Here is a 22,710-nt window from a genome sequence, read left to right as displayed (position 1 = left end):
TGATCTGGTACAGGAGGTAAAGGTGCTGGGGCCACTTGATAACAATGATCATAATATGATCAGATTTGGTATAATATCTGGAGTAAATACACACAGGAAATCCAATACGTTAGCATTTAGTTTTCAAAAAGGAGACTATGATAAAATGAGGAGCATGGTAAAAATAAAAAGCAAACAAAACTACTTAGATGTAGTTAAAAAATACCATCCTGGAAGCCCAGACCAGGTATAATCTATGTATTAAAAAAGGTGGAAGGAAGGCCAAACAACAACTGGCATGATTAAAAAATGAGGTGAAGGAAGCTATTAGAGCTAAAAGAACATCCTTCAGAAAATGGAAGAAGGATCCAACTGAAGGTAATAGAAAACAGCATAAAGGAATGGCAAGTCAAATGTAAAGCGCTGATAAGGAAGGGAAAGAGAGACTTTGAAAAGAAGATTATTACAGTCCACATCTTGCCTAACACCTTCCTTCTCTCTTACCTCTCCTAATCTTTGTACATTACTAATTGTATCTGATATCATGGAATGATTATGTCACAACCAAACTCTGTAAGCCACATTGAGCCTGCAAATAGGTGGGAAAATGTGGGATACAAATGCAATAAATAAATATATTAGAAGGAAGAAGCCAGCAAAAGAATCAGATGGACCACTAGATGACCAAGGGGTATAAAGAGTACTCAGGAAAGACAAGGCCATAGTGAAGAGACATAAATACATTGCTTTGGTCTTCACAAAGGAAGATGTGGGTGAATCAAAGAAACTGAAACTCATCTTTATAAACCTGGAAGATGTACTGGGGCAATCAAGCAAATCATCTGTACCAGATGGTAAACATTCCAGAGTACTGATAGAACTGAAAAATGAACTTGCAGAACTAATTTTAGTAATATGTAATTTATTTTTAAAATCAAGCATGGTACCAGAAGATTGGAGGTGGCCAATGTAACACCAATTTTTTAAAAGGGTTCCAGATGTGGTCTGAGAAATTATAGACCAGTGAGCCTGACATTGGTTCTGGTCAAAATGGTAGAGACTATATTATAAAAAACAAAATTACTGAGCATATACATAGGAATGGATTAATGAGAGAAAGCCAACATGGATTTAGTAAAAAGAAATCTTACCTCACCAATCTACTACATTTCTTTGAAGGGGTGAATAAACATGTGGATAAAGGTGAGCCAGTCAATATTGTGTATCTGGATTTTCAAAAGGCATTTACAAAATACCTCATGAAAGACTGCTGAGAAAATTAGAATCACAAAGGACACAGCGAAGATGACACAAGAATATGGTCTCTAGACGATGTATAAAAAGTCCAAATTTATTGTGTAGCTCAAAAGACTCAACACGGGACAGGAGGTAATGTCCTATTCTGGATTAAAAACCAGTTAAAAGATAGAAAACAGAGAGTAGGATTAAATGGTCAGTATTTCCAATGGAAAAGGGTAGATGGGGAGAGGGGTATGTGCTAGGACTGCTGCTTTTTAACATATTTTTATAAATGATCTAGAGATGGGAATAACTAGTGAGGTAATTTAAAGTTGACGATTTCACAGTTATTCAAAGTTGTTAAATCGCAAAAGGATTATGAAAAATGACAATAGGCCCTAAGGAGACCAGGAAACTGGGCATCCAAATAGTAGATGACATTTAATGTGAGCAAGTGCAAAGTGATGCATGTAGGAAAGAGGAACCTAAATTATAGATTTGTGATACAAGGTTCAACACTAGGAATCACCACCCAGGAAAAGGATCTGGGTGTCATCGTTGATGCTACGTTGAAACCCGCTCAATGTGCAGCGGCAGCTAAGAAAGTACTACTACTACTACTACTACTACTTAACATTTCTAGAGCGCTACTAGGGTTACGCAGCGCTGTACAAATTAACAATTAAGGACGGTCCCTGCTCGGAAGAGCTTACAATCTAAAGGACGAAATGTCAAGTTGGGGTAGATAAGTTTTCTGAGAAGAGGTGTAGTGATTAGGAGCCGAAGGCGACATTGAAGAGGTGGGCTTTGAGCATTGATTTGAAGACGGGTAGGGAGGGGGCACGGCGTATGGGCTCAGGGAGTTTGTTCCAGGCATGGGGTGAGGCGAGATAGAAGGGACGGAGCCTGGAGTTGGAGGTGGTGGAGAAGGGTACTGAAAGGAGGGATTTGTCTTGAGAGCGGAGGTTATGGGTAGGGATGTAAGGGGAGATGAGGGTAGAGAGGTACGGAGGGGCCGCAGATCGAGTGCATTTGTAGGTGAGTAAGAGAAACTTGAACTGTATGCGGTATCTGATTGGGAGCCAATGAAGTGACTTGAGGAGAGGGGTGATATGAGTATATCGGTTAAGGCGGAAGATAAGACATGCGGCAGAGTTCTGTATGGACTGAAGGGGGAGTAGATGGCTACGTGGGAGGCCGGTCAGGAGTAAGTTGCAGTAGTCAAGGCGAGAGGTAATGAGAGAGTGGATGATAGTTCGGGTGGTGTGCTCGGAGAGGAAGGGGCGAATTTTGCTGATGTTATAGAGGAAGAAGCGACAGGTCTTGGCTATCTGCTGGATGTGCGCAGAAAAGGAGAGGGAGGAGTCGAAGATGACACCGAGGTTGCGGGCAGATGAGACGGGGACGATGAGGGTGTTCTCAACTGAGATAGAGAGTGAAGGGAGAGGGGAAGTGGGTTTGGGTGGGAAGACAATAAGTTCAGTCTTAGACATATTCAGTTTCAGGTGGCGGTTGGACATCCAGGCAGCAATGTCGGATAAGCAGGCCGAGACTTTGGCCTGGGTATCCGCAGTGATTTCTGGTGTGGAGAGATAAAGCTGGGTGTCGTCGGCATAAAGATGATAGTGGAAACCATGAGAAGAAATCAGGGAGCCTAAGGAAGAGGTGTAGATTGAAAAAAGAAGGGGCCCAAGGACAGATCCCTGAGGAACTCCAACAGAGAGCGGGATAGGGGAGGAGGACGAACCATGAGAGTGTACTCTGAAGGTACGATGGGAGAGATAAGAGGAGAACCAGGAGAGGACAGAGCCCTGGAACCCAAGGGAGGACAGTGTGTCAAGAAGTAGGTTGTGATTGATAGTGTCAAAAGCGGCGGAGAGGTCGAGGAGGATGAGGATGGAGTAGTGACCTTTGGATTTGGCGAGGAATAGGTCATTGCAGACTTTAGATAGTGCCGTTTCTGTTGAGTGTAGGGGGCGAAAGCCGGATTGGAGCGGATCGAGGATGGCATGAGAGGAGAGAAAATCAATACAGCGGCTGTGAACGGCGCGTTCAAGTGTCTTGGAGAGGAAGGGTAGGAGGGAAATGGGGCGGTAGTTGGAGGGACAGGTAGGGTCAAGTGATGGTTTTTTGAGGAGTGGAGTGACCACAGCATGCTTGAAGGTGTCCGGGACAGATGCAGTGGAGAGAGAGAGGTTAAGTATATGACAGATGGTGGGGGTGATGGTAGGAGTGATGGTGTTGAATAAAAAAAGAAAGCAAAAAGAATGTTAGGAAAGGAATTGAAAACAAAACTGAGAATGTTATAATGCATTTGTATCGCTCCATGGTGTGACTGCACCTCAAGTTCTTTGTGCAATTCTGGTTACTGCATCTTGTAAAGGGGTCCGCTTCCTCCACTCTGGGTTGGGGCCAGCAGCCCTGTTAGGCTCACAGGTTTCCAGCAAAGAACCAGACTGCCATATGGACTTAAGACCAAAGTGCTTTATTCTCAATTCAGTTCCACTCTCAAAATTGAAATGCAGTTCACAAACAGGGTTCAGGCTAAACTCCAGCCAACATTCAGTTCCTTAACCGTTCAGGCCCACTTCCTTTGCACTACCTTCCCCTCTCCCTCAGAAGGGCTCAGTCAAAGTTCAGCCTGCTGTTCTATCATCCCAATAATTCAACCCTTTCACAAACAGTCTCTTCAAAGGAAACTACTTAATGCCCCTGGGCCTGTCCTCTTCACAGCACCCCAGAGGACCTGTACCAAACAGGGCTGGCAGCTTTCCTCCTACCTCACAGCACCACTCCCCTGTGGCCTCTCACACTGCCTTCATGTGCTGGTCAGGGTTACATCTACCTTCTCACACTCCATGGCAGCTTACTCTTCCCCCCCACCAGGGAAGCATCAATGGCAGGCCCTTTCCATCCTCCACCTACTCCATGGCAGCTTCTCTCTCAGTCAGTTTCCTCTCCCTCCTGGTGGCTAGGAGCCACCCGGAAATCTCTCTCTCCTCTCACAGCTAGAGGGAATTATATATTGGCAATGCAGCTAAGGGACTGAGCTTCACCTTCCCTTCTCCCTCTAGTGGGGAAGGGAGTAAATGGCTCCCCTAGCACTGAGCCACTGCTCCCCCTGCTGGGGTTGGAAATCCATTCCACCCTTTTGGGGCTACCCTCCTCTCTCCTGCTTGCAGGGGCTTCTGGGAACTGTAGTTCAGGGATTAGCTGCTTCTCTGTGGGGCCCCGCGTGCTAGCTTTGTCGCATATCGCCTCCCTCAAGAAACTGCGACTCCCGGAAGCCAAAGAAAGCTTTTCCAGGGAGTCTGCAATTCTCGACAGGACATCCGCGTTCTCCTGGAGTCTCCCTGCCCTATGCTATACAGTAAAAGAGAAGGCCCTATAGGCTGCCAAAGTCTCTTCGATTAAACAGCTGGCCCTTTCACGGCCCACTGCTCCTGTGGCCATTTTACTGCACTTGCAATTCGTTCAAAAGTCACTATAAAGTCTACATCTTTTTTTTCTCCCATCTTTCCCAAAGACAAAAGTCCATAGTTAGCAGGTCCTACCGCCCCGTGGGAGTACTCCGGCGTGACGGGGCCGCAACTTTCTGCAACATGTCTTCCATGCATCTGGGCTTGCGGGGCCTGTAGGAGGGGTCCCTGCCGCCCCTTCATAGCTTCCACCCCTTGGTGCCAAGCTTGCTGAGAACCTTCCTGTTGCTACCAAAATTGGGCCGCCATCCAATGCAGGAAATCCTTTTGCTCTATCCTCGGTGGCAGGGATCCTGCAAAACAAAACACACACACAAAAAAAACCCAAGTGCGGTACTTTTTTTTTTTCCACCTTATACTGTTCCCCTTTACGAATACAGCCTGGGTCCTGTAAGGCCTTGATTCTGATCCCTTAGCTTCTCCCAGTATCCAGCCGTGCCCCCACTAGGTACTGCTTACCTCAGGTGACCGCTGGTCTGCACCTTGCTAAGGGCTGCCAGGGTTCACTGCAAGTGATTCCTCCACATGGCGGTTCACCGTTTAGTCCCATCTGGTTGTGCCAATTGTAAAGCGGTCCGCTTCCTCCACTCTGGATTGGGGCCAGCAGCCCTGTTAGGCTCAAAGATTTCCAGCAAAGAACCAGACTGCCATATGGACTTAAAACCAAAGTGCTTTATTCTCAATTCAGTTCCGCTCTCAAAATTGAAATGCAGTTCACAAACAGGGTTCAGGCCGGGTTCCAAATTTCAGCCAACATTCAGTTCCTTAACAGTTCAGGCCCACTTCCTTTGCACTACCTTCCCTTCTCCCTCAGAAGGGCTCAGTCAAAGTTCAGTCTGCTGTTCTATACATCCCAATAATTCAACCCTTTCACAAGCAGTCTCTTCAAAGGAAACCACTACTTAATGCCCCTGTCCTCTTCACAGCACCCTAGAGGACCTTGTACCAAACAGGACTGGCAGCTTTCCTCCTACCTCACAGCACCACACCCCTGTGGCCTCTCACACTGCCTTCGTGTGCTGGTCAGGATTACATCTACCTTCTCACACTCCATGGCAGCTTACTCTTTCCCCCCCCCCCCCCCCCCCCCAGGTAAGCATCAATGGCAGGCCCTTTCCATCCTCCACCTACTCCATGGCAGCTTCTCTCTCAATCAGTTTCCTCTCCCTCCTGGTGGCTAGGAGTCACCCGGAAATCTCTCTCTCCTCTCACAACTGGAGGGAATTATATACTGGTGATGCAGCTAAGGGACTAAGCTTCACCTCCCCTTCTCCCTCTAGTGGGGAAGGGAGTAACTGGCTCCCCTAGCACTGAGCCACTGCTCCCCCTGCTGGGGTTGGAAATCCATTCCACCCTTTTGGGGCTACCCTCCTCTCTCCTGCTTGCAAGGGCTTCTGGGAACCGTATTTCAGGGATTAGCTGCTTCTCTGTGGGGCCCCGAGTGCTAGCTTTGTCACAATCTCAAAAAAGATATAGTGAAATTAGAAAAGGTATAGATAAAGGTGAGAAAAATGATTAAAAGAGGATGGGACGACTTCCCTATAGGAAAAGACTAAAGAGGCTAGGGCTCTTCATTTTGGAGAAGAGATTGCTGAGGGGAGATTTGATAGAGGTCTATAAAAGACTGAGTGGAGTGAAATGGGTAGACGTGAATCACTTGTTTACTTTTTCCAAAAATGCAAGAACTAAGGGACACACAATGAAGTGCTTTTTTTTGTGCTGGTACAGTGTACCAGCACCTTTTTTCCTAGGGCCAGCTCACCTGCCCACCCTCAGCTTCCCGATAGCCCTCCTTTACTTCCTGCCGCCGCCTTTGTTTAAATCTTTTATTTTACCTCAAGTCGCAGCAGTGGCGGCAATGAAAGCAGCAGGCTTGCCTCCAACCTTCCCTTCCCTCTCAGTGTCCTGCCCTAGCAGAAACAGTAAATACATCAGAAGAAGGCGGGACACTGAGCGGGAAGGGAAGGCTGCAGGCAAGCCTGCTGCTTTCACTGCCGCCACCGCTGCTGCCGCCTCTGCGACTTGAAGTAAAATAAAAGATTTAAATGCAGGGCGGCGGCAAGAACAGAAAGGAGGACTGTCGGGGAACTGAGGGCAGGCAGGTGGGGCTGTGTTGGAACCGGAACTCAGGGTTGAAAAGGGGGGGGGGTAGGTGGAGGTTGGGGTGAGTCTCTGGAGATGGATGGGAGGGAAGGAAGGCGGCAAAGGAGAATCGCTGGACGTGGAAGGGAGAGCAGAGGAGAATCGCTGGACGTGGATGGTTAGGGGAGGGCAGAGGAGAATCGCTGGACATGGGAGAAGAGGGCAGGGGAGAATCGCTTCTCATGGAGGGAGGATAGGGGAAAGGAGAATCGCTGGACATGGATGGGAGGGGAGGGCAGAGGAGAATCACAGGACATGGATGACAGGGGAGGACAGGGGAGAGAGGAGAGTTGCTGGATATGGATGGATGGAGGGGAGGGCAGGAGAAATGCTGGGCATGGATGGAGGAGAGGGAAGACAGGAAGGAGATGCACTTGGATGGAGGGGGGAGAGGAGAAATGTTGGACATGGATGGAGTGGAGGGCAAGGAAGAGAGGAGAAATGTTGGAGGGAAGGAAAGACAGAGAAAGGAGATGCACACGGATGGAGGAGAAGGGAGAGAAGAGAAATGCTGGACAAGGATGGAGGGGAGGGAAGACAGAGGAAGTAGAAATGCTGGACATGAATGGAGGGGAGGGAAGACAGGGGAGGAGATGCACATGGATTTAGGGGAGAGAGGAGATATTCTGGACACGGATTGAGTGGTGGGAAGACAGAAGAAAGAGATGCACATGGATGGAGGGGAGCAGAGAGAGTTGAAATGCTGGACATGGATGGAGGGGAGGGAAGAGAGAGGAACATGGATGGAGGGGAGGGGTAGAGGACAAATGCTGGACACGGATGGAGGGGAGGGAAGACAGGAGGAGATGCACATGAATTTAGGGGAGAGAGGAGAAATTCTGGACATGGATGGAGGGGAGGGGAGAGAGAGGAAGTGAGGTGAACATGGATGGAGGGGGGAGAGGAAAAAAGCTGGACATGGATGGATGAGAGCGAAGAGAGAGGAAGGAGATGCATATGGATGGAGGGGAGGTAAGAAAAAGAAAGGAGATGCATAGTTATGGAGATGAGGGAAAGGGAAGAGAGGAGAAAAACTACACATGGATGGCAAAAATAGGCAAAAGCTGAATCCACTCTATACCTCCTCCAGTCAAGTCCGTGGAGGACCCAGCTTTTACCTATGGATGGTAGGGCATGAAATGAAGAAGAAAGGAAGAAAGTAAATAAATGGAAAGGAAGCCCTGGAAACGAAGTTAAGGGAACAGATAGAAAGCAGCAGAATCAGATACTGGGACCAACATGATCAGAAAAACAAAGTCGCCAGACAACAAAGGTAGAAAAAAATCAATTTATTTTCATTTTAGTGTTTGGAATATGTCCAATTTGAGAATTTACATGTGCTGTCTTATTTTGCACTTGGTATTGTAATCTGTTGGGTTGGTCGTGAGCCCTTGGGCCCTGGCCGAGGCCAGCAGGGCACCGGCCCAGGCCAAGGGGAGACCGCCCCACCACCACACACCCCAGCTACACAATGCCCCTAAGCTACCCCTCCCCGCAGTCCCTCAGGAAGAAGGGAAATAGGCATACAGGCGGGCCTTGTGGCCGAACCGGAACCCACGCACACAGAGACACTCGTGCGGGCCTCACGGCCGAACGGGAACCCAGACACACACAGGGAGGGGTGAAAGAACCCAGAGGGCCCCCTGGGACCCCAAGATGCCAGACACGCACTGAACACCAGCAATAGGGCAGAGAGAGAAACAAAAAGAACCAGAGCAGGCCACGCCCACCCAGGGGACTAGCGCAGGACAGGGAACTAACACAGCAGCCCCCAAAAGGGTAGGAAGCCCCCCAGGCAGAACCCAGAGGAACCAGACACAAAAAGGGAGGCAGGAAGCCTATGCCTTACTCCCACAGCAGACAGAGGCAGAGATACAGCAGAAAGGGTTAAGCTTGCAGGGCCAGCACATGTGGGAGAGAGAGAGAGAGAGCTCCTATAACAACAAAGAAAGCTCCCTGCAGAGGGGAAGCACAGCCCTACTAAACAACACACCGAAAGAGGGACACAGCCCACACAGAACACAAAGGGTTACTCACTGCACATGGGGAGAGAAATCCTACAAACAAACAAACAATGGAGATAACGCTCTCACTCAGCCCAGAGCCCTGGAGGTTGAACAACGCCCAGCCCCCACTAGCAAACAAGCAGCTGGCCCTGATTGCAGAGCTATGCACACACACGCAGCAGCAGCTAACCCAGAGGGAAGGAAAAGAAAAACACAAACACAGATCCCTGTCAGAACCCATCCTTGGCCACCTTTAAATCTAGACTGAAAGCCCACCTCTTTAACATTGCTTTTGACTCGTAACCACTTGTAACCACTCGCCTCCACCTACCCTCCTCTCTTCCTTCCCGTTCACATTAATTGATTTGATTTGCTTACTTTATTTATTTTTTGTCTATTAGATTGTAAGCTCTTTGAGCAGGGACTGTCTTTCTTCTATGTTTGTGCAGCGCTGCGTATGCCTTGTAGCGCTATAGAAATGCTAAATAGTAGTAGTAGTAGTAGTAGCATTATAAAATCTGCTTTACTCTTTTGAGATCTTGCCAGGTACTTGTGACTTGGATTGACCACTGTTGGAAACAGGATACTGCCCTTATTGGACCTTTGGTCTGTCCCAGTATTGCAGTGCTTATGTTCACCTGAAGAGACTTCTTCAAAGAGTACAGGAAGCATATTTTCAAAACACTTAGACTTACAAAGTTGCATAGTAACCTATGGGACTTTAGTGCTTTGAAAATGAGCTCCCATGTCATTCAAGAAATAGAACAAATAATAAACCTTGAGAAAGATCAACTGTATTATTAATATTGTAAAACTGGCTGCCTATTGCATAACGAGTAATTTTATAAAGGATTTCTCATTCAAAAAAGAGCAATCTCACGAGGGACTTTGTACATGGAAGTAGTGGCCCTTACACATGTAATTGGTGGAGTTTGCTACTACAGGGGTAAGAAGTGGATTTTGCAAAATTTCATATACAAGGGAAGTCAATTAAAGAGACATGCTCCAAAACTCAAAGGAGACAATTGTGTAACGAGCACCCAATCAGGTGCCATGAAATATATTAAACAGAATCGGCCCCAGTACCGACCCCTGAGGCACCCCACTACTCACCGTCCTTTTCTCAGAGTGAATTCCATTCACCACCACCCTCTGTCACCTGTCAGTCAACCAGTTTCCAATCCAGCTCACCACTTTGGGTCCTACATTCAGTGCAGTGGACTTTGATTCTGGGGAACTGAGTTTGATTCCCACTGCAGCTCCTTGTGACTCTGGGCAAGTCACTTAACCCTCCATTGCCCCTTGTACAAATAAGTACCTGAATATACTACGTAAACCGCTTTGAATGTAGTTGCAAAAACCACAGAAAGGCGGTATATCAAGTCCCATTTCCCTTTCCATTTCCATAGTTCTGCCCTGTCATCACTCCTATCCTCTCCAAAAGACATTACATGATGTGATACCCGCAAGCGAGCCTTCTCCAGAGTAGCCCCCACACTCTGGAATGCATTGCCTGAAAGGTTCCGCTTAACACGAGACTATCTGTACTGCAGGAAGCAGGTGAAAGCTTGGCTCTTCAACCAAGCCTTTAATGGAAGAAGTAACTAACTTGTTAGTCTCACTCACACACACAAGGAGTGACTCGGGCTGCATATACTGCAGCGGGACATGTTTATCCACTCCTCCATTTGCAACTTTCTTCAAATCAGTCACCTTACTTTCTAATTCTTCCCCATCTATATGTTACAACTTTGCCTTACCCTTCACTACCAATTACAGTGTTTTATTATGTATTGTGTTGACATTGCTAGTATACTGTGCCTGTTTTCAAATATTTTAACTGCTGTAATTGCCTATTGCTCATGTTTGATCTATTCTTACTGTACACCACCTTGAGTGAACTCCTTCAAAAAGGCGGTAAATAAATCCTAATAAATAAAAATAAGTGGAGGAGTGGCCTAGTGGTTAGTGTGGTGGACTTTGGTTCTGGGGAGGTCTGGGGAAGAGCTTTGGCTGGAGTGTTTGTGTGTAAATGGTGTGCGGTTGGATGTTCAGAAAGAAATGAAATTATTGGGGGTTGTGTTTGATTCTAGGCTCTCATTGCAGAGTCATGTTGTGAAGGTTATTCAGGTTTTTATTTTGGTTTTTTTTTTTTTTTGCACAGCTACATATATTGTATAAATTGAAGCCTTTGTTGTCACAATACTACTACTACTACTATTTAACATTTCTAAAGCGCTACTAGGGTTACGCAGCGCTGTACAATTTAAAATAGAAGGACAGTCCCTGCTCAAAGAGCTTACAATCTAAAAATAAAATACAACATTAGGCACGTACTACAGAGTATGGTTCTCTCCAGGCTGGATTACAGCAATACTCTGTACCTCGGGCTGTCTACTGCAAGGTGCAGGGCATTACAGTTGGTTCAAAATGCAGCAGCACAAATAGTAGCTGGTGTTTCAAAGTTCAAGTATACATCACCTATGCTGAAGCAGTTGCACTGGCTTCCTGTGCTTTTTAGAATTTGTTATAAAGTATTGGTATTGATTCATCAGGCATTATATTTAGGAGTTCCATTTTATTTTGTTCGATCTGTTTGTGCATATTGTCCACGACGATCGTTGTGTTCAGAAAATGCGATGCACTTATCTTTGGACACAGTAGCAAGAGTTTGTTATGCTGATACGAGTTTGTCTGCTTTTTCCATTGTTGGGGTTCGGCTATGGAATGCCCTCCCTGGACAACTTCGTTTGTGCAGCAATGTGGTTCAGTTCAAGAAAATTCTAAAAAGTGCAGTTGTTTGTGGAAGCTGTTATGTAGGAGCAATCTGTTCCTTATTTTTTTAATGAAGAGCAGTACAAGTAGTTTGTAGTATTTCATGATATGTTGAATGTGATTGTTTATAACTTTGTTTTTCTTGTGTATGTTCTTTTGTATACCGCCTAGGTTATAGGCGATATATAAAGTTTTAAAATAAATAAATAATGGACACTCAAAGATGAGCTCCCATTATAGAATAGCACTGAGTGCCGATTTTGGCCACCCACATTTCGGCACCAGGACTTATGCCTGCTGAAACCAGGTGTAATTCTCAGTGCCCAATTTTGGAGCACATGCCCGGTATACTATAATATTGCAAGCAAGGTTTAGGAATGCCTCGGCCTGCCCATGCACCTCCCAAGGCTACACTGTGGGATTTGGGTGCACATTGTTATAGAATAGCATGTAGCAAGATGTTTGCGCAAATTTAAATTGGTGCCAATTAGTGCCAATTACCACCCAATTATTGGCACTGATTGGCCAATTTAGTTGGGCGCACATCTTGGATCGGTGCCCAAATATCGGCATTCCGGTTGTGGGCGCCATATATAGAATCCATGGAACAGTGCATAACTGCAAGAGGGCAGAGCATGAGAGGGACTTGGGCATGTCTCCAACTTATGCATGTAACTTAAAGAATACTGTGTTACATGCCTTGAACGGAGAGCTTAGACGGGCCTGCTTACTCCCTGCCATTAACCTAGTGTATGTGGTTGTGCCTAAATTTAGGTGTGTCAATTTGGGTTTATGCTGGTATTTTATAACAGAATCAGCATGCCCAGATTCTGTTATAGAATAGGCGTCTCCTGCATTGCATTGGGATGCCTAAAATGGGGTGCCCTGTTATATAATTGCCCCTGGTAACAGGGGCTGCCTGAGTTGGGGGTGGGAGGAATGGTCTCAAGTAATAAAAGTTGGAAGGAGGTGGCATAGCAACCGTTGTAAAAGTAAGTAGCATTTGGAACACTCTGCCTCTGTGGTCGCAGAGTGGAGTTGCTGGGCTCTTCTTTCCTCTCCTCTCTCCCGCATTGTAGGGGCAGCGTAGGTGGAATTTATTCCATTGCATCAAGCCATCTGTATCCTGATCATATCCCTTTATACTTTCACATTCTGCCCCCTTTCTTGCCTATTAATAGAGTCCTTCCTCACACACAATTGTGGACTCACTCAACCCAATATTCAAAAGTAGTTATCCAGGTGCAGAGCCACTGACTGGAGCCAGTCAGCAATTTTCAGCAGCATTACCCAGATAATGCCGCTGAAAATTATTATAGACCACCCTGGTGCCACCTGGATAGTGTTGGGGTGGTTCAGGGTAAGAAAATATCCAGATAGCAGCGATATTTGTTTCCACTAGCCAGATAACTATCCAGACAACAGGATAGGAAAATACTGAATATTGCCAATATCCATATAGTGGTCAGTGCTGAATATTCAGGGATATTTTTAAACACCACAGCTTTAATAGAAATATTGACCTAACTATGTCTTAAAGTCCTTGAATTAAAGTTATATTGGTAATACTTTAGTTACTGCATGTTACTGTTCTAAATGTTGTCATCGTAAGTACTGTTTCCTGCTACAGAATTACAGAGAGATGAAGATGAACGTTCGGCTCTTGGGGAAAGCAAGTCTTCTCCTTTGCAGCCAACACATGAAGAAGCTGATTTAAGTATGGATCATCCATACTATGATATTGCACGCCATGGAATAATCCAGCTGGCAGGTAAATAAATCACAATAATAGACAATAGGCAATTTCAGAACAAGCAAGGAGGTTTATAGGCCATCACATCCATCCTTAACAATTAGAGTTCTTAGCCTGCAGAAGGCTGGAATCAAAAGGAGGTAAGATACAGGAAAATTCTCTGTCTCTCTCTGTCTGAGAGGAGAGGGGTTTTCCTCAGTGCTGCAGTTTCGAGTCTTGGCTGAAAGAAGGAAGATGTTCTAAAGGATTTAATACAGAATGATTCCTCTGTACTGTGAAACCTGTCAGTGTATGTCAGACAGTTGCGTAGCCATGGGGGGCCTGGCCCCCCCAACTTTGGGGCCAGGCTGGCAGGGATGCCATAGAAATTGGTTGCCCGAGCCTCTTCCTGCCTCCTTGTGTTGCTGCACTAAAGAGAAAGTCGTCAGCATACCTCCAGCTACCGACACTGGGACTCGGTTTGCATAAGAACTGAGCATACAGAAGGAGTCCCGTCATCGGCGGCTGGAGGCACACCAGCGACTTTCTCTTTACCGCATCAGCACGAACAGAAAGGGAGTGGCAGTGAATTACTTTGGCTGGTGCCCCTTTGGGATCCCCATCAGCAAAGGTAATGTTTTTAAAGTGGTGGGGGGGGGGGGGGGGGGGAGGAAAGAAATGCATTGCCCCCCCACCCAGATCTCCCCAACCACAGAGGGATGGCTACACTCCTGGTCGCAGATGAGAAAGGATGCAGCTAAACTCACTGTGGTATTTCTTTTCCCATGGTAAGAAAGGAGGGAAATCTCACTTACTAACAACTTTCTGCCTGGGTAGAGGTACCAGGTGCCACACACACTAGGGACAAATGGAGCCTGCCAAGGGGAAATCTTCCCAGGTCAGGTCCACAATCTAGGGATGCTGACAAGGGCATGTTACACTTACATAACCCTTTGACAGTCTCAGTCTAGGTCCTCTTTCTCTTTACACTCATAAGGGGGAGGGGAGAGTTATCAATGTGGGCCATTAATATGTGTTATTTTACTATTAACCCTAGATATTAGTAACTGGGTCTCATTGCATAAAATGGGACCTTGCTAAAATATAACATACATACATGTTCGACACAATATAACTGTTGAAGAAAGGAAAGCCATCCAGTTACTTTCAAAAGATACTGAGATCATCATTCGACTTGCGGACAAAGGAGGTGCAGTGGTGATATTACGTAAAGAAGATTATAGAAGAGAAGCCTATCCACAACTAATGGATCAGTCTATATACTGTAAAATCTATACAGATCCCACTGATGACCTCCTTGATAAAATACAAGAACTTACCATAAATGCCGTACAACAAGGCTTTCTTACTAAGAATGAAATGTCTTATCTGAACTACAAGAATGCGAAAATGCCCATTTTCTATTTACTCCCCAAAATACACAAAACTTTGATTCAGCCTCCAGGAAGGCCAATTGTGTCTGCTCGAGATTCTCTTTTGGAAAGAACATGTAAATATGTAGATGGTTTTTTGTCACCATTAGTTCCAAATATTACTTCCCACATTAAAGATACTACACATTTTCTTAAGAAAATAGAGGAATTATCATCTAAGCACATCTCAGGATTATTGGTCACGCTAGATGTGCAAACATTATATACTGCTATTCCTCAACAAGAAGAGTTAAAAGTTTTAGAACAAGCTCTGGAGGCGCATCCCAAACCTGTTACAGTTCCAACTAATTTTTTACTTCAGTTGCTACAGCTAGCTCTCTTTATTTTTTGTTTAATGATGAGCTTTAGTTACAGCTCTCAGGAATAGCAATGGGGGCTGCTTTTGCACAGACGGTGGCAAACCTATTCATGGCCAACCTAGAAGAAGAATGTATTTACAAACTCTCCCTATTCCAACATAAAGCATGCTGGTGGCAGTTCATTGATGATATTTTTGTCATCTGGGAAGCAAGTGATGTTACAACAATTTGTCTTGGATTTAAATGCATGTCATCCTACTATTAAATTTCAACATCTTGTACATCAAACGGAAATTAACTTTTTAGATGTAAAAATCACTAAAGTTCAAGATAAATTAGAGTCAGATGTTTTCATTAAATCCACTGACCATAATTCACTTTTAGCATACAATATTATGCATCCTCTTCATACTAGAAATAATTTATTTTGCACAAGTTTTGCATTACAGACGCATATGTGATTCCTCACAGAAATATAAAACATCAGATCAATTAAAAAATAAATTATGTGACAGAGGTTACCCCAATAAAATCATTAAAAATGCCTATAAAAGAGCGTTGTTTAATCATCGAGAACATCTGCTGGAACCCAAACAACAACATCAACAAGGCGTGAACAAAACATTCCATGCATCATGCAATACACGACTGTCACCAAAAATAGCTAAGATCATCTACAAACACTGGAATATACTATCTACTCATGAAGTTCTTGCTACACAGAGATGCATGGTGTCATATTCGAGATGAGCTAATTTAGCTGATGTTCTGTGTCGCTCAGACATTTGGAGTAATAAAGAATATGGTGAAATATGGTAAATGCATTATGTGTGAGGTCATGCACGCAGCTATGGAACGCACTACCGAAGGCCATAAAAACAACGCAGGACCTAACCATCTTCCGAAGGCTACTGAAAACAGATCTTTTCAAGAAGGCATACCATAAACATCCATCTTAAATACTAAACATAACCGATCTTTACCACATGATTGATTAACCTCTTTGATATTTATGATCAAGCATTACCACTTCAACCTTATGCTGAATAGGGACTCTCTATAATCGATGACCTAATGTATGTTACAATCCAACTTATTCTCAGGAACCTTCATGCAGTACCATAATTTATTCTTCTTTACCATGTATGGCACATGGTATATATACCATGATCTGTTCCATATATGCTATGTTCCATGTATGTTGCCATGTATGTAAGCACCTTAACGCAATAACATTTGTAATTCTGTTACCCAGAAATGGCATCCGCCATTATGGCAAATGTAAGCCACATTGAGCCTACAAATTGGTGGGAAAATGTGGGATACAAATGCTACAAATAAATAAAAATGGAAGAAACTAATAAGTTTTGGGACCCTGTAAAAAATAAATGGATTTATGTAAAATGCTTCACCAACTGTACTTCAAAAGCTATAATATACATGATCACTTGCCCTTGTGGCTTGAGATATATTGGACAAACCAAACGGATGTTCAAAATTAGGTTGACGGAACACAAACATGGAATTCAAGCTGAGATATTATATATGCCTCTTGTCAAACATTGTGTCAAAAAAGCCATATATTTAATAAACTGCGATGTATGATCATAGAACAACTTAGGGAGAACGGCAGAAGGGGAGATATTTCATGAGTCCTACATCAAAAAGAACAGAGATGGATTTATCGCCTTCAAACAGTTACCCCGAAAGGGTTAAATGGACCACTGGAATGGGAAGCGTTCTATTGAGAATACCTACCATCTATTGATTGGATGTTATACGAGACGATGTCATAGTAGGGAGGAGCGACCCTTATTGGAATTCTATTGAGAGCACTTATCATTTATTGGATGTTACATGAGATGATGTCATAACAGGGAGGAGCGATCCCTGAAGGCGTCCTATTTAAAAAATCGCCATTTTGAACCAAATGTTCGCGAGGATTGAAATGAAAAACAGATACTTGTTATCTGAAATTTCTCCTGAAGAAGCAGCGAAACAGAAGGGTCCCTATACTGTCGAGAAATCGAGAGATATACTTTGAGAAATACGAGAAATCGAGAGATATATTTTGAGAAATACTCTATGTGAAACGATATATAGATCCGGTTAGGGGATCAAAGATAATTGAAGACTAGAACATATTGTGATTTTTCACCGTCAAGAGCAACAGTGGAAATAATGGAAACAATGGGGTTTTCACTTTCATCTAAAGCTAAGTAAAACATAGATTTAAGAAATGTTTTATCCACGAGGTTGAAGATTGAAATATACTAATACTAAGCTACGTTTACATACTACACTATCTACTATAGGGGTGAAATATCAGGTGTTTGTTCTTCCACTTAAAAGCTGAGTTAAAGAAGGTGCTGTTTTTGTTCTGAGATCTTTTTAATACTCTATTATCAATACGAGTTTTTCAATTTCTAAATTAGAATACAGGGTTGCTATTTAGGCACTTAAATAAAAAAAATTTGTTATAGTTATAACCCCTCCTTCTGTTTTTTTACTACAGATTTTTTCTTCCATTATTAAAACATTGGGAAGTTTTTATTCTTGTGGTGTTTTCAGAAGGTGGAGGACCCTATGATGTTAGCCATTACAGCTGGTGTCCTAGTTTAAAGGGACCCTGGGCTTTTGAGGCAGTTTTTTAAAATAAATATAAACAATTGATATGAGTGCTAAATTTGCAACTGAAATTCAGAGTATTGATTTATAATTGATAGTTTAAAATATAACAAGCCATAATGGTAGCCCACGTTGATAACTACATTCCATGGAATATAATTTTATAATAGGTCACCTAGGTTGGAAGGGAAGAAGGCACCTACTTGTGGCCTATTTTATAAAGAGTAAATACCAAAAAGGAGAAAATCCCCTAAGAAAAATAGAAATAGGGGAGGACCAACAAAAAAGTGAAAAAAGGAAACCTTGGAGACAAAGAATGAAAAATGCCAAGATTATTATAAAAAAATAATAAAATGTAGACCAACAGTGAAAATTCAGGGGGAGGACTCGTTGTGACTCTTGAGGCAGGTGTTTGCACCGAAACACTGCTCTGTGCAGAGTCAATCCTCTAAACTCTCACTGTCTTTGGGGATTAGTTTTATGAAGACCAGCTGGTCTGCGTTTTATTGTTTTTTATTTCAATCATTTTTATTGATGGTTAATTAATTACACTACATGGTACCGTAAATACAACACAACATACAGATATCAATTGCAACATAGTCAAAACCATCATAACATTATTTTCCCCCTTTTGTATCCTCCCCCCTCCACCCCCTACCCCTGCCCATCCTCGCCCCTAAGGCAAATCTTGGCTTAGTTCTCCCAGCCATAATTAGGCTTCACCTTCCCGATACACAGAGACTCAAACATTAACATACGATTATTCAAGAGATCCACCAGGAGTCTTTACTCTTATGACCCCCCAGTGGGCACTCAGTACCTCTATCAAAACCATAGAACTATACCGATACCCAATTGCGGTATGATTAACTGCTGACTGCTTCCAATGTCTTACTTTCAAAATTTCAAAAGGTATTGGGCATTCCAAAGTCTGGGTCAATCTCAGCCCAGTGGGTAGATCAGGTACAAGCAATCTATACAAAAGAGTGCATTGCCACCTCCACACCAGCGCCGCAGAGCAAGATGCCGTGGTATCAGCTGTATGTACGGTAGAGTGACCCTCCACGCACCACCTACGGCCTGCGCTGCCTAAGTAGCTCAGCACAGTATGTGGTGTCTAAAGACCAATCTGGCAGCCACTGCGTGAGAATAACTCTGGTGCCTAGCCTTCCCCTGTAAACTAACCATGCCCAAACCCACCCCACCCCACCCCAACCTTCCCCTCCCCCCCGGGTTTCCATGATATACCGCTCAAGAATTTAGAACTGTACTGCGCGCTACTGGAGTTAGTCCCAAAAAGGGGACCACCTCCTACAGTAAGCGTCCCCTCTAGTCGAAGCAAGGTCACCCACCCCTCTGCGTTCCAGTGCGCACAAGGAGATCATCCTGGACCTCCATTGCTGATATGTAGGAGGCTCCCCCACTATCCATTGATGGAGTATTATTTTCTTACCCATTAGTACCGCTCGCTTCAAAAAAGGTTTAAGCCCCACTACCCTTGGTGGAGAAAGCTTGAACTGATCAAATAAAAGGGATGCATGAGGCAGCCAGTTCACTCCCCAAAGGTCCGACACATGCCTGCACACCCGTCTCCAAAACTCCAGGACACTCGGACAGTTCCAAAACATGTGCCAAAGGTCTGCTTGAGGGTGAGCACTCTTGGCGCAAACATCGTCCTCTCACATGGCTGCCCTCATCGCCCTATGCGGGGAATTGTACATTCTCATTACAAACTTATACAGAGTTTCCCTCAGCGTCACATTTTTAGTTACCCTTGGAATGTTCAAAATATGGGTCTTTAGCTGTTCTCCCCAAAGGCCAAGGGATAACTCCCTATTCCACTGGGCCGCAATCTTTTCATAATCCACCTCCCCCAGCTACTCCCTCAGGCACAAATGAAAATACTTTAGGGGAACTGCCAGTTGCACATCTAGGGCAAACAAGGTTAACATCTTCTTCCACACCCCAGCAGTCAGAGAAGCAGCCGGGACAGACCGGATATAATGTTGTAGCTGGTGCCATGCTAAAAAATCCCCCCCAACATTACCAAACTCCAACTGCCAATCTGCCAGCATCTTCAATTATTTTTTTACAATACATTTGGCATTTTTCATTCTTTTTTTCATTCTTTGACTCCAAGGTTTCTTTTTTTTTTTTCCACTTTTTGTTGGTCCTCCCCTACTTTTATTTTATAAAAACATGTGGAGGGGCATTTTCGATGAGATGTCTAAATCCGACTTTTGAAGTTTTGCACAAAACATCCAAAATCCAAATACAAAAGAAGGTCATTTTCGAAAAGAAAAACATCTATCTGTTTTTTTGAAAATACTGTTTCAAACAAGGTTTTGTGCTTTGTTTTTTTTTGGTCCATTTACCCCCCCCCCCCCCCCCCCCCACCCCGAGTAAGTGCAAAACATAGAAAATCAAGCCATTGGGAGGAGGCAGCATTTTTAGTAGACTGGTCCACCAGACATCCTAGGAGAGCAATGGGGCACCCTAGGGGGCACTTCTGTGCACTTTATAAAAATGCTCCCTGGTACACATCTCACCTTTTGCTCTCTTATCTTGTCCCCTGAGCCTTCCAAAACCTACTTCCCCCCACTGTACACCACTACAATTGCCCTTATGGGTGAAGGGGGCACCTATATGTGGGTACAGTAGGGTTTGTTGACTTTGGGAGGGTCACAGTTTCCACCACAATTGTGACAGGTAGAGGGAGATAGGGACCTGACCTGTTTACTACTCTAGGGACCTGCATGCTGCTATAATAGACCTGAATCTGAGGCTGCCATAGAGGCTGGTAAATCATATTTTTATTCATGTTTTTGGGGAAGGAAGGGTCTCACCAGTGGACCACCCACCAGTGGTCCACTGATGGGTATTGGTGGGTCATTCCTGATTCCCTCCAGTGGTCATCTGGTCATTTAGGACACCTTTTTGTACCTTATTCATTATAAAAACAGGTCTAGCTCAAAACGTTTTAGTTTTATTTTGTTCCATTATGGCTGAAAAACATCTTAGGAACGCCCTTAACACCCCCCCCCCCCCCCCCCCCCGACATGCCCTCTTGGGATTTGGACGTACTGCAGATGAATAGCATAGAAAAACATCTGAAAAATAGGTTTCAAAAATACTGATTTGGACGTTTTTGTGGGAAAAATTTCCAAATGCTGCTTTATGCCACTTTTTAGATGTTTTTCTCTTTTGAAAATGAGCCCCATAGAGGGGCATAATCTAACGGGGGCGGCCATCTCTAAAGCCAGCCCCTGAAAGCGGCATACCCGACCGTATTATTTAAATAAGATGGCCGGCCATCTTTCGTTTCAATAATACGGTCGGGGCCGGCCAAATCTCAACATTTGGGCCGGCGTTAGAGATCGCCGCCGTTGGTTTCCCGCCGATAATGGAAACTAATGGCGGCCATCTCAAACCCGGCCAAATCCACGCCATTTGGTCATGAGAGGAGCCAGCATTTATAGTGCAGTGGTCCCCCTCACATGCTAGGACACCAACCGGGCACCCTAGGGGGCACTGCAGTGGATTTCACAAATTGATCCCAGGTGCATAGCTCCCTTACCTTGGGTGCTGAGCCCACCAAAACCCACTCCCCACAACTGTACACCACTACCATAGCCCTTATGGGTGAAGGGGGACACCTAGATGTGGGTACAGTGGGTTTCTGGTGGGTTTTGGAGGGCTCCCATTTACCACCACAAGTGTAACAGGTAGGGGGGGGTATGGGCCTGGGTCCGCCTGCCTGAAGTGCACTGCACCCACTAAAAACTGCTCCAGGGACCTGCATACTGCTGTCATGGAGCTGGGTATGACATTTGAGGCTGGCAAAAAATGTTTTAAAAATTTTTTTGGGGGGTGGGAGGGGGTTGGTGACCACTGGGGGAGTAAGGGGAGGTGATCCCCGATTCCCTCTGGTGGTCATCTGGTCAGTTGGGGCACTTTTTGGAGGCTTGGTCCTAAAAATAAATGGACCAAGTGAAGCCGGAGAAGTGCTCGTCAGAGCCGGCCTTTTTTTTTTTTTTTTCATTATCATCCGAAGCCAGCCATCTCGTAACCATGCCCCCATCCCGCCTTCTGTACCCTGCCGAAACGCCCCCTTTATCTTTGGCTGGCCCTGCGACGGAATGCAGTTGAAGCCGGCCAAACTTGGCTTTCGATTATACCGATTTGGCTGGGTTCAGGAGATGGCCGGCCTTCTCGTTCGAAAATAAGCAGGATAGGCACCCATGTGCTTTTATAAAATGAACCTATTGTATCCACTAAAAAAATGGCTAAGAACACGTTGCAGACATTTACACTTATTGGAAGCAGGTATAAATGTTTGCATGTAAAGAATGCATGTAAGCATGTATTTTATAAACACAAACAAATTGTGACTCCACTCCTGAACACACCTATACTGAAGCAATGTAAAAATATGTGCATTCTTGTCACCATGCATACTTTTGTGTGTGTTACCCATAAGACAATTTTAAAGTATAAAAGCTGGGTTTATGCATGACAAACCCTTTATAAAATTCTCCCCACTGTGTGTTGCTTGTCTGGCCAAAAATATTTGTTTATGGAGACTTTCTGTGTTATCTCAGTGCTGATTATTGGTAGCTTCAGTGTGTGTCATGGTCTCTAGTAAAGATATTATACCCTGGAATGTTTCTTTTTTTATTGCAGAGTCAATGGATTGGTGTTAAGCCTAATTAGTTCTTCTGAACTAATTAATGAAATCTGTACAACTAAGCTCCACTTCCTCAGCATCTGTTCTCTCTTTGCAGTAATTCTGAAAAATTTTCATGGCACAAATTCCACAAAATACTCATTCAGTTCCTTTTGACTTGGTTCTCCTCAGTGGAACAGTGAATCACAGATTTGCCACATAGTCCACCTTGAATAAGGAGCTTGATAAACCCAGCATTTTAAAGTTCTTATATTTTTACTGTATACATAAAACTGAAAACTACAAGC

At 44.4% G+C, this 22,710-nt stretch overlaps 1 protein-coding gene across 1 annotated transcript in view; it reads left to right on the top strand.

Annotated features, from left to right (window-relative positions):
* Window positions 1-22,710, top strand: part of ARHGAP8 (Rho GTPase activating protein 8) — a 471,174-nt gene that overhangs the window by 106,992 nt on the left and 341,472 nt on the right. Inside the window, 1 exon segment of the mRNA XM_030214314.1 lies at window positions 13,251-13,391. Coding sequence (XP_030070174.1) covers window positions 13,251-13,391 — 141 coding nt within the window.

This window comes from Microcaecilia unicolor, chromosome 9, assembly GCF_901765095.1.
Source record: "Microcaecilia unicolor chromosome 9, aMicUni1.1, whole genome shotgun sequence".
NCBI classification, from domain to species: domain Eukaryota; kingdom Metazoa; phylum Chordata; class Amphibia; order Gymnophiona; family Siphonopidae; genus Microcaecilia; species Microcaecilia unicolor.
The sequence above is the reverse complement of the archived record's forward strand: the minus strand, read 5'-3'. Positions and strand labels throughout refer to the sequence as shown.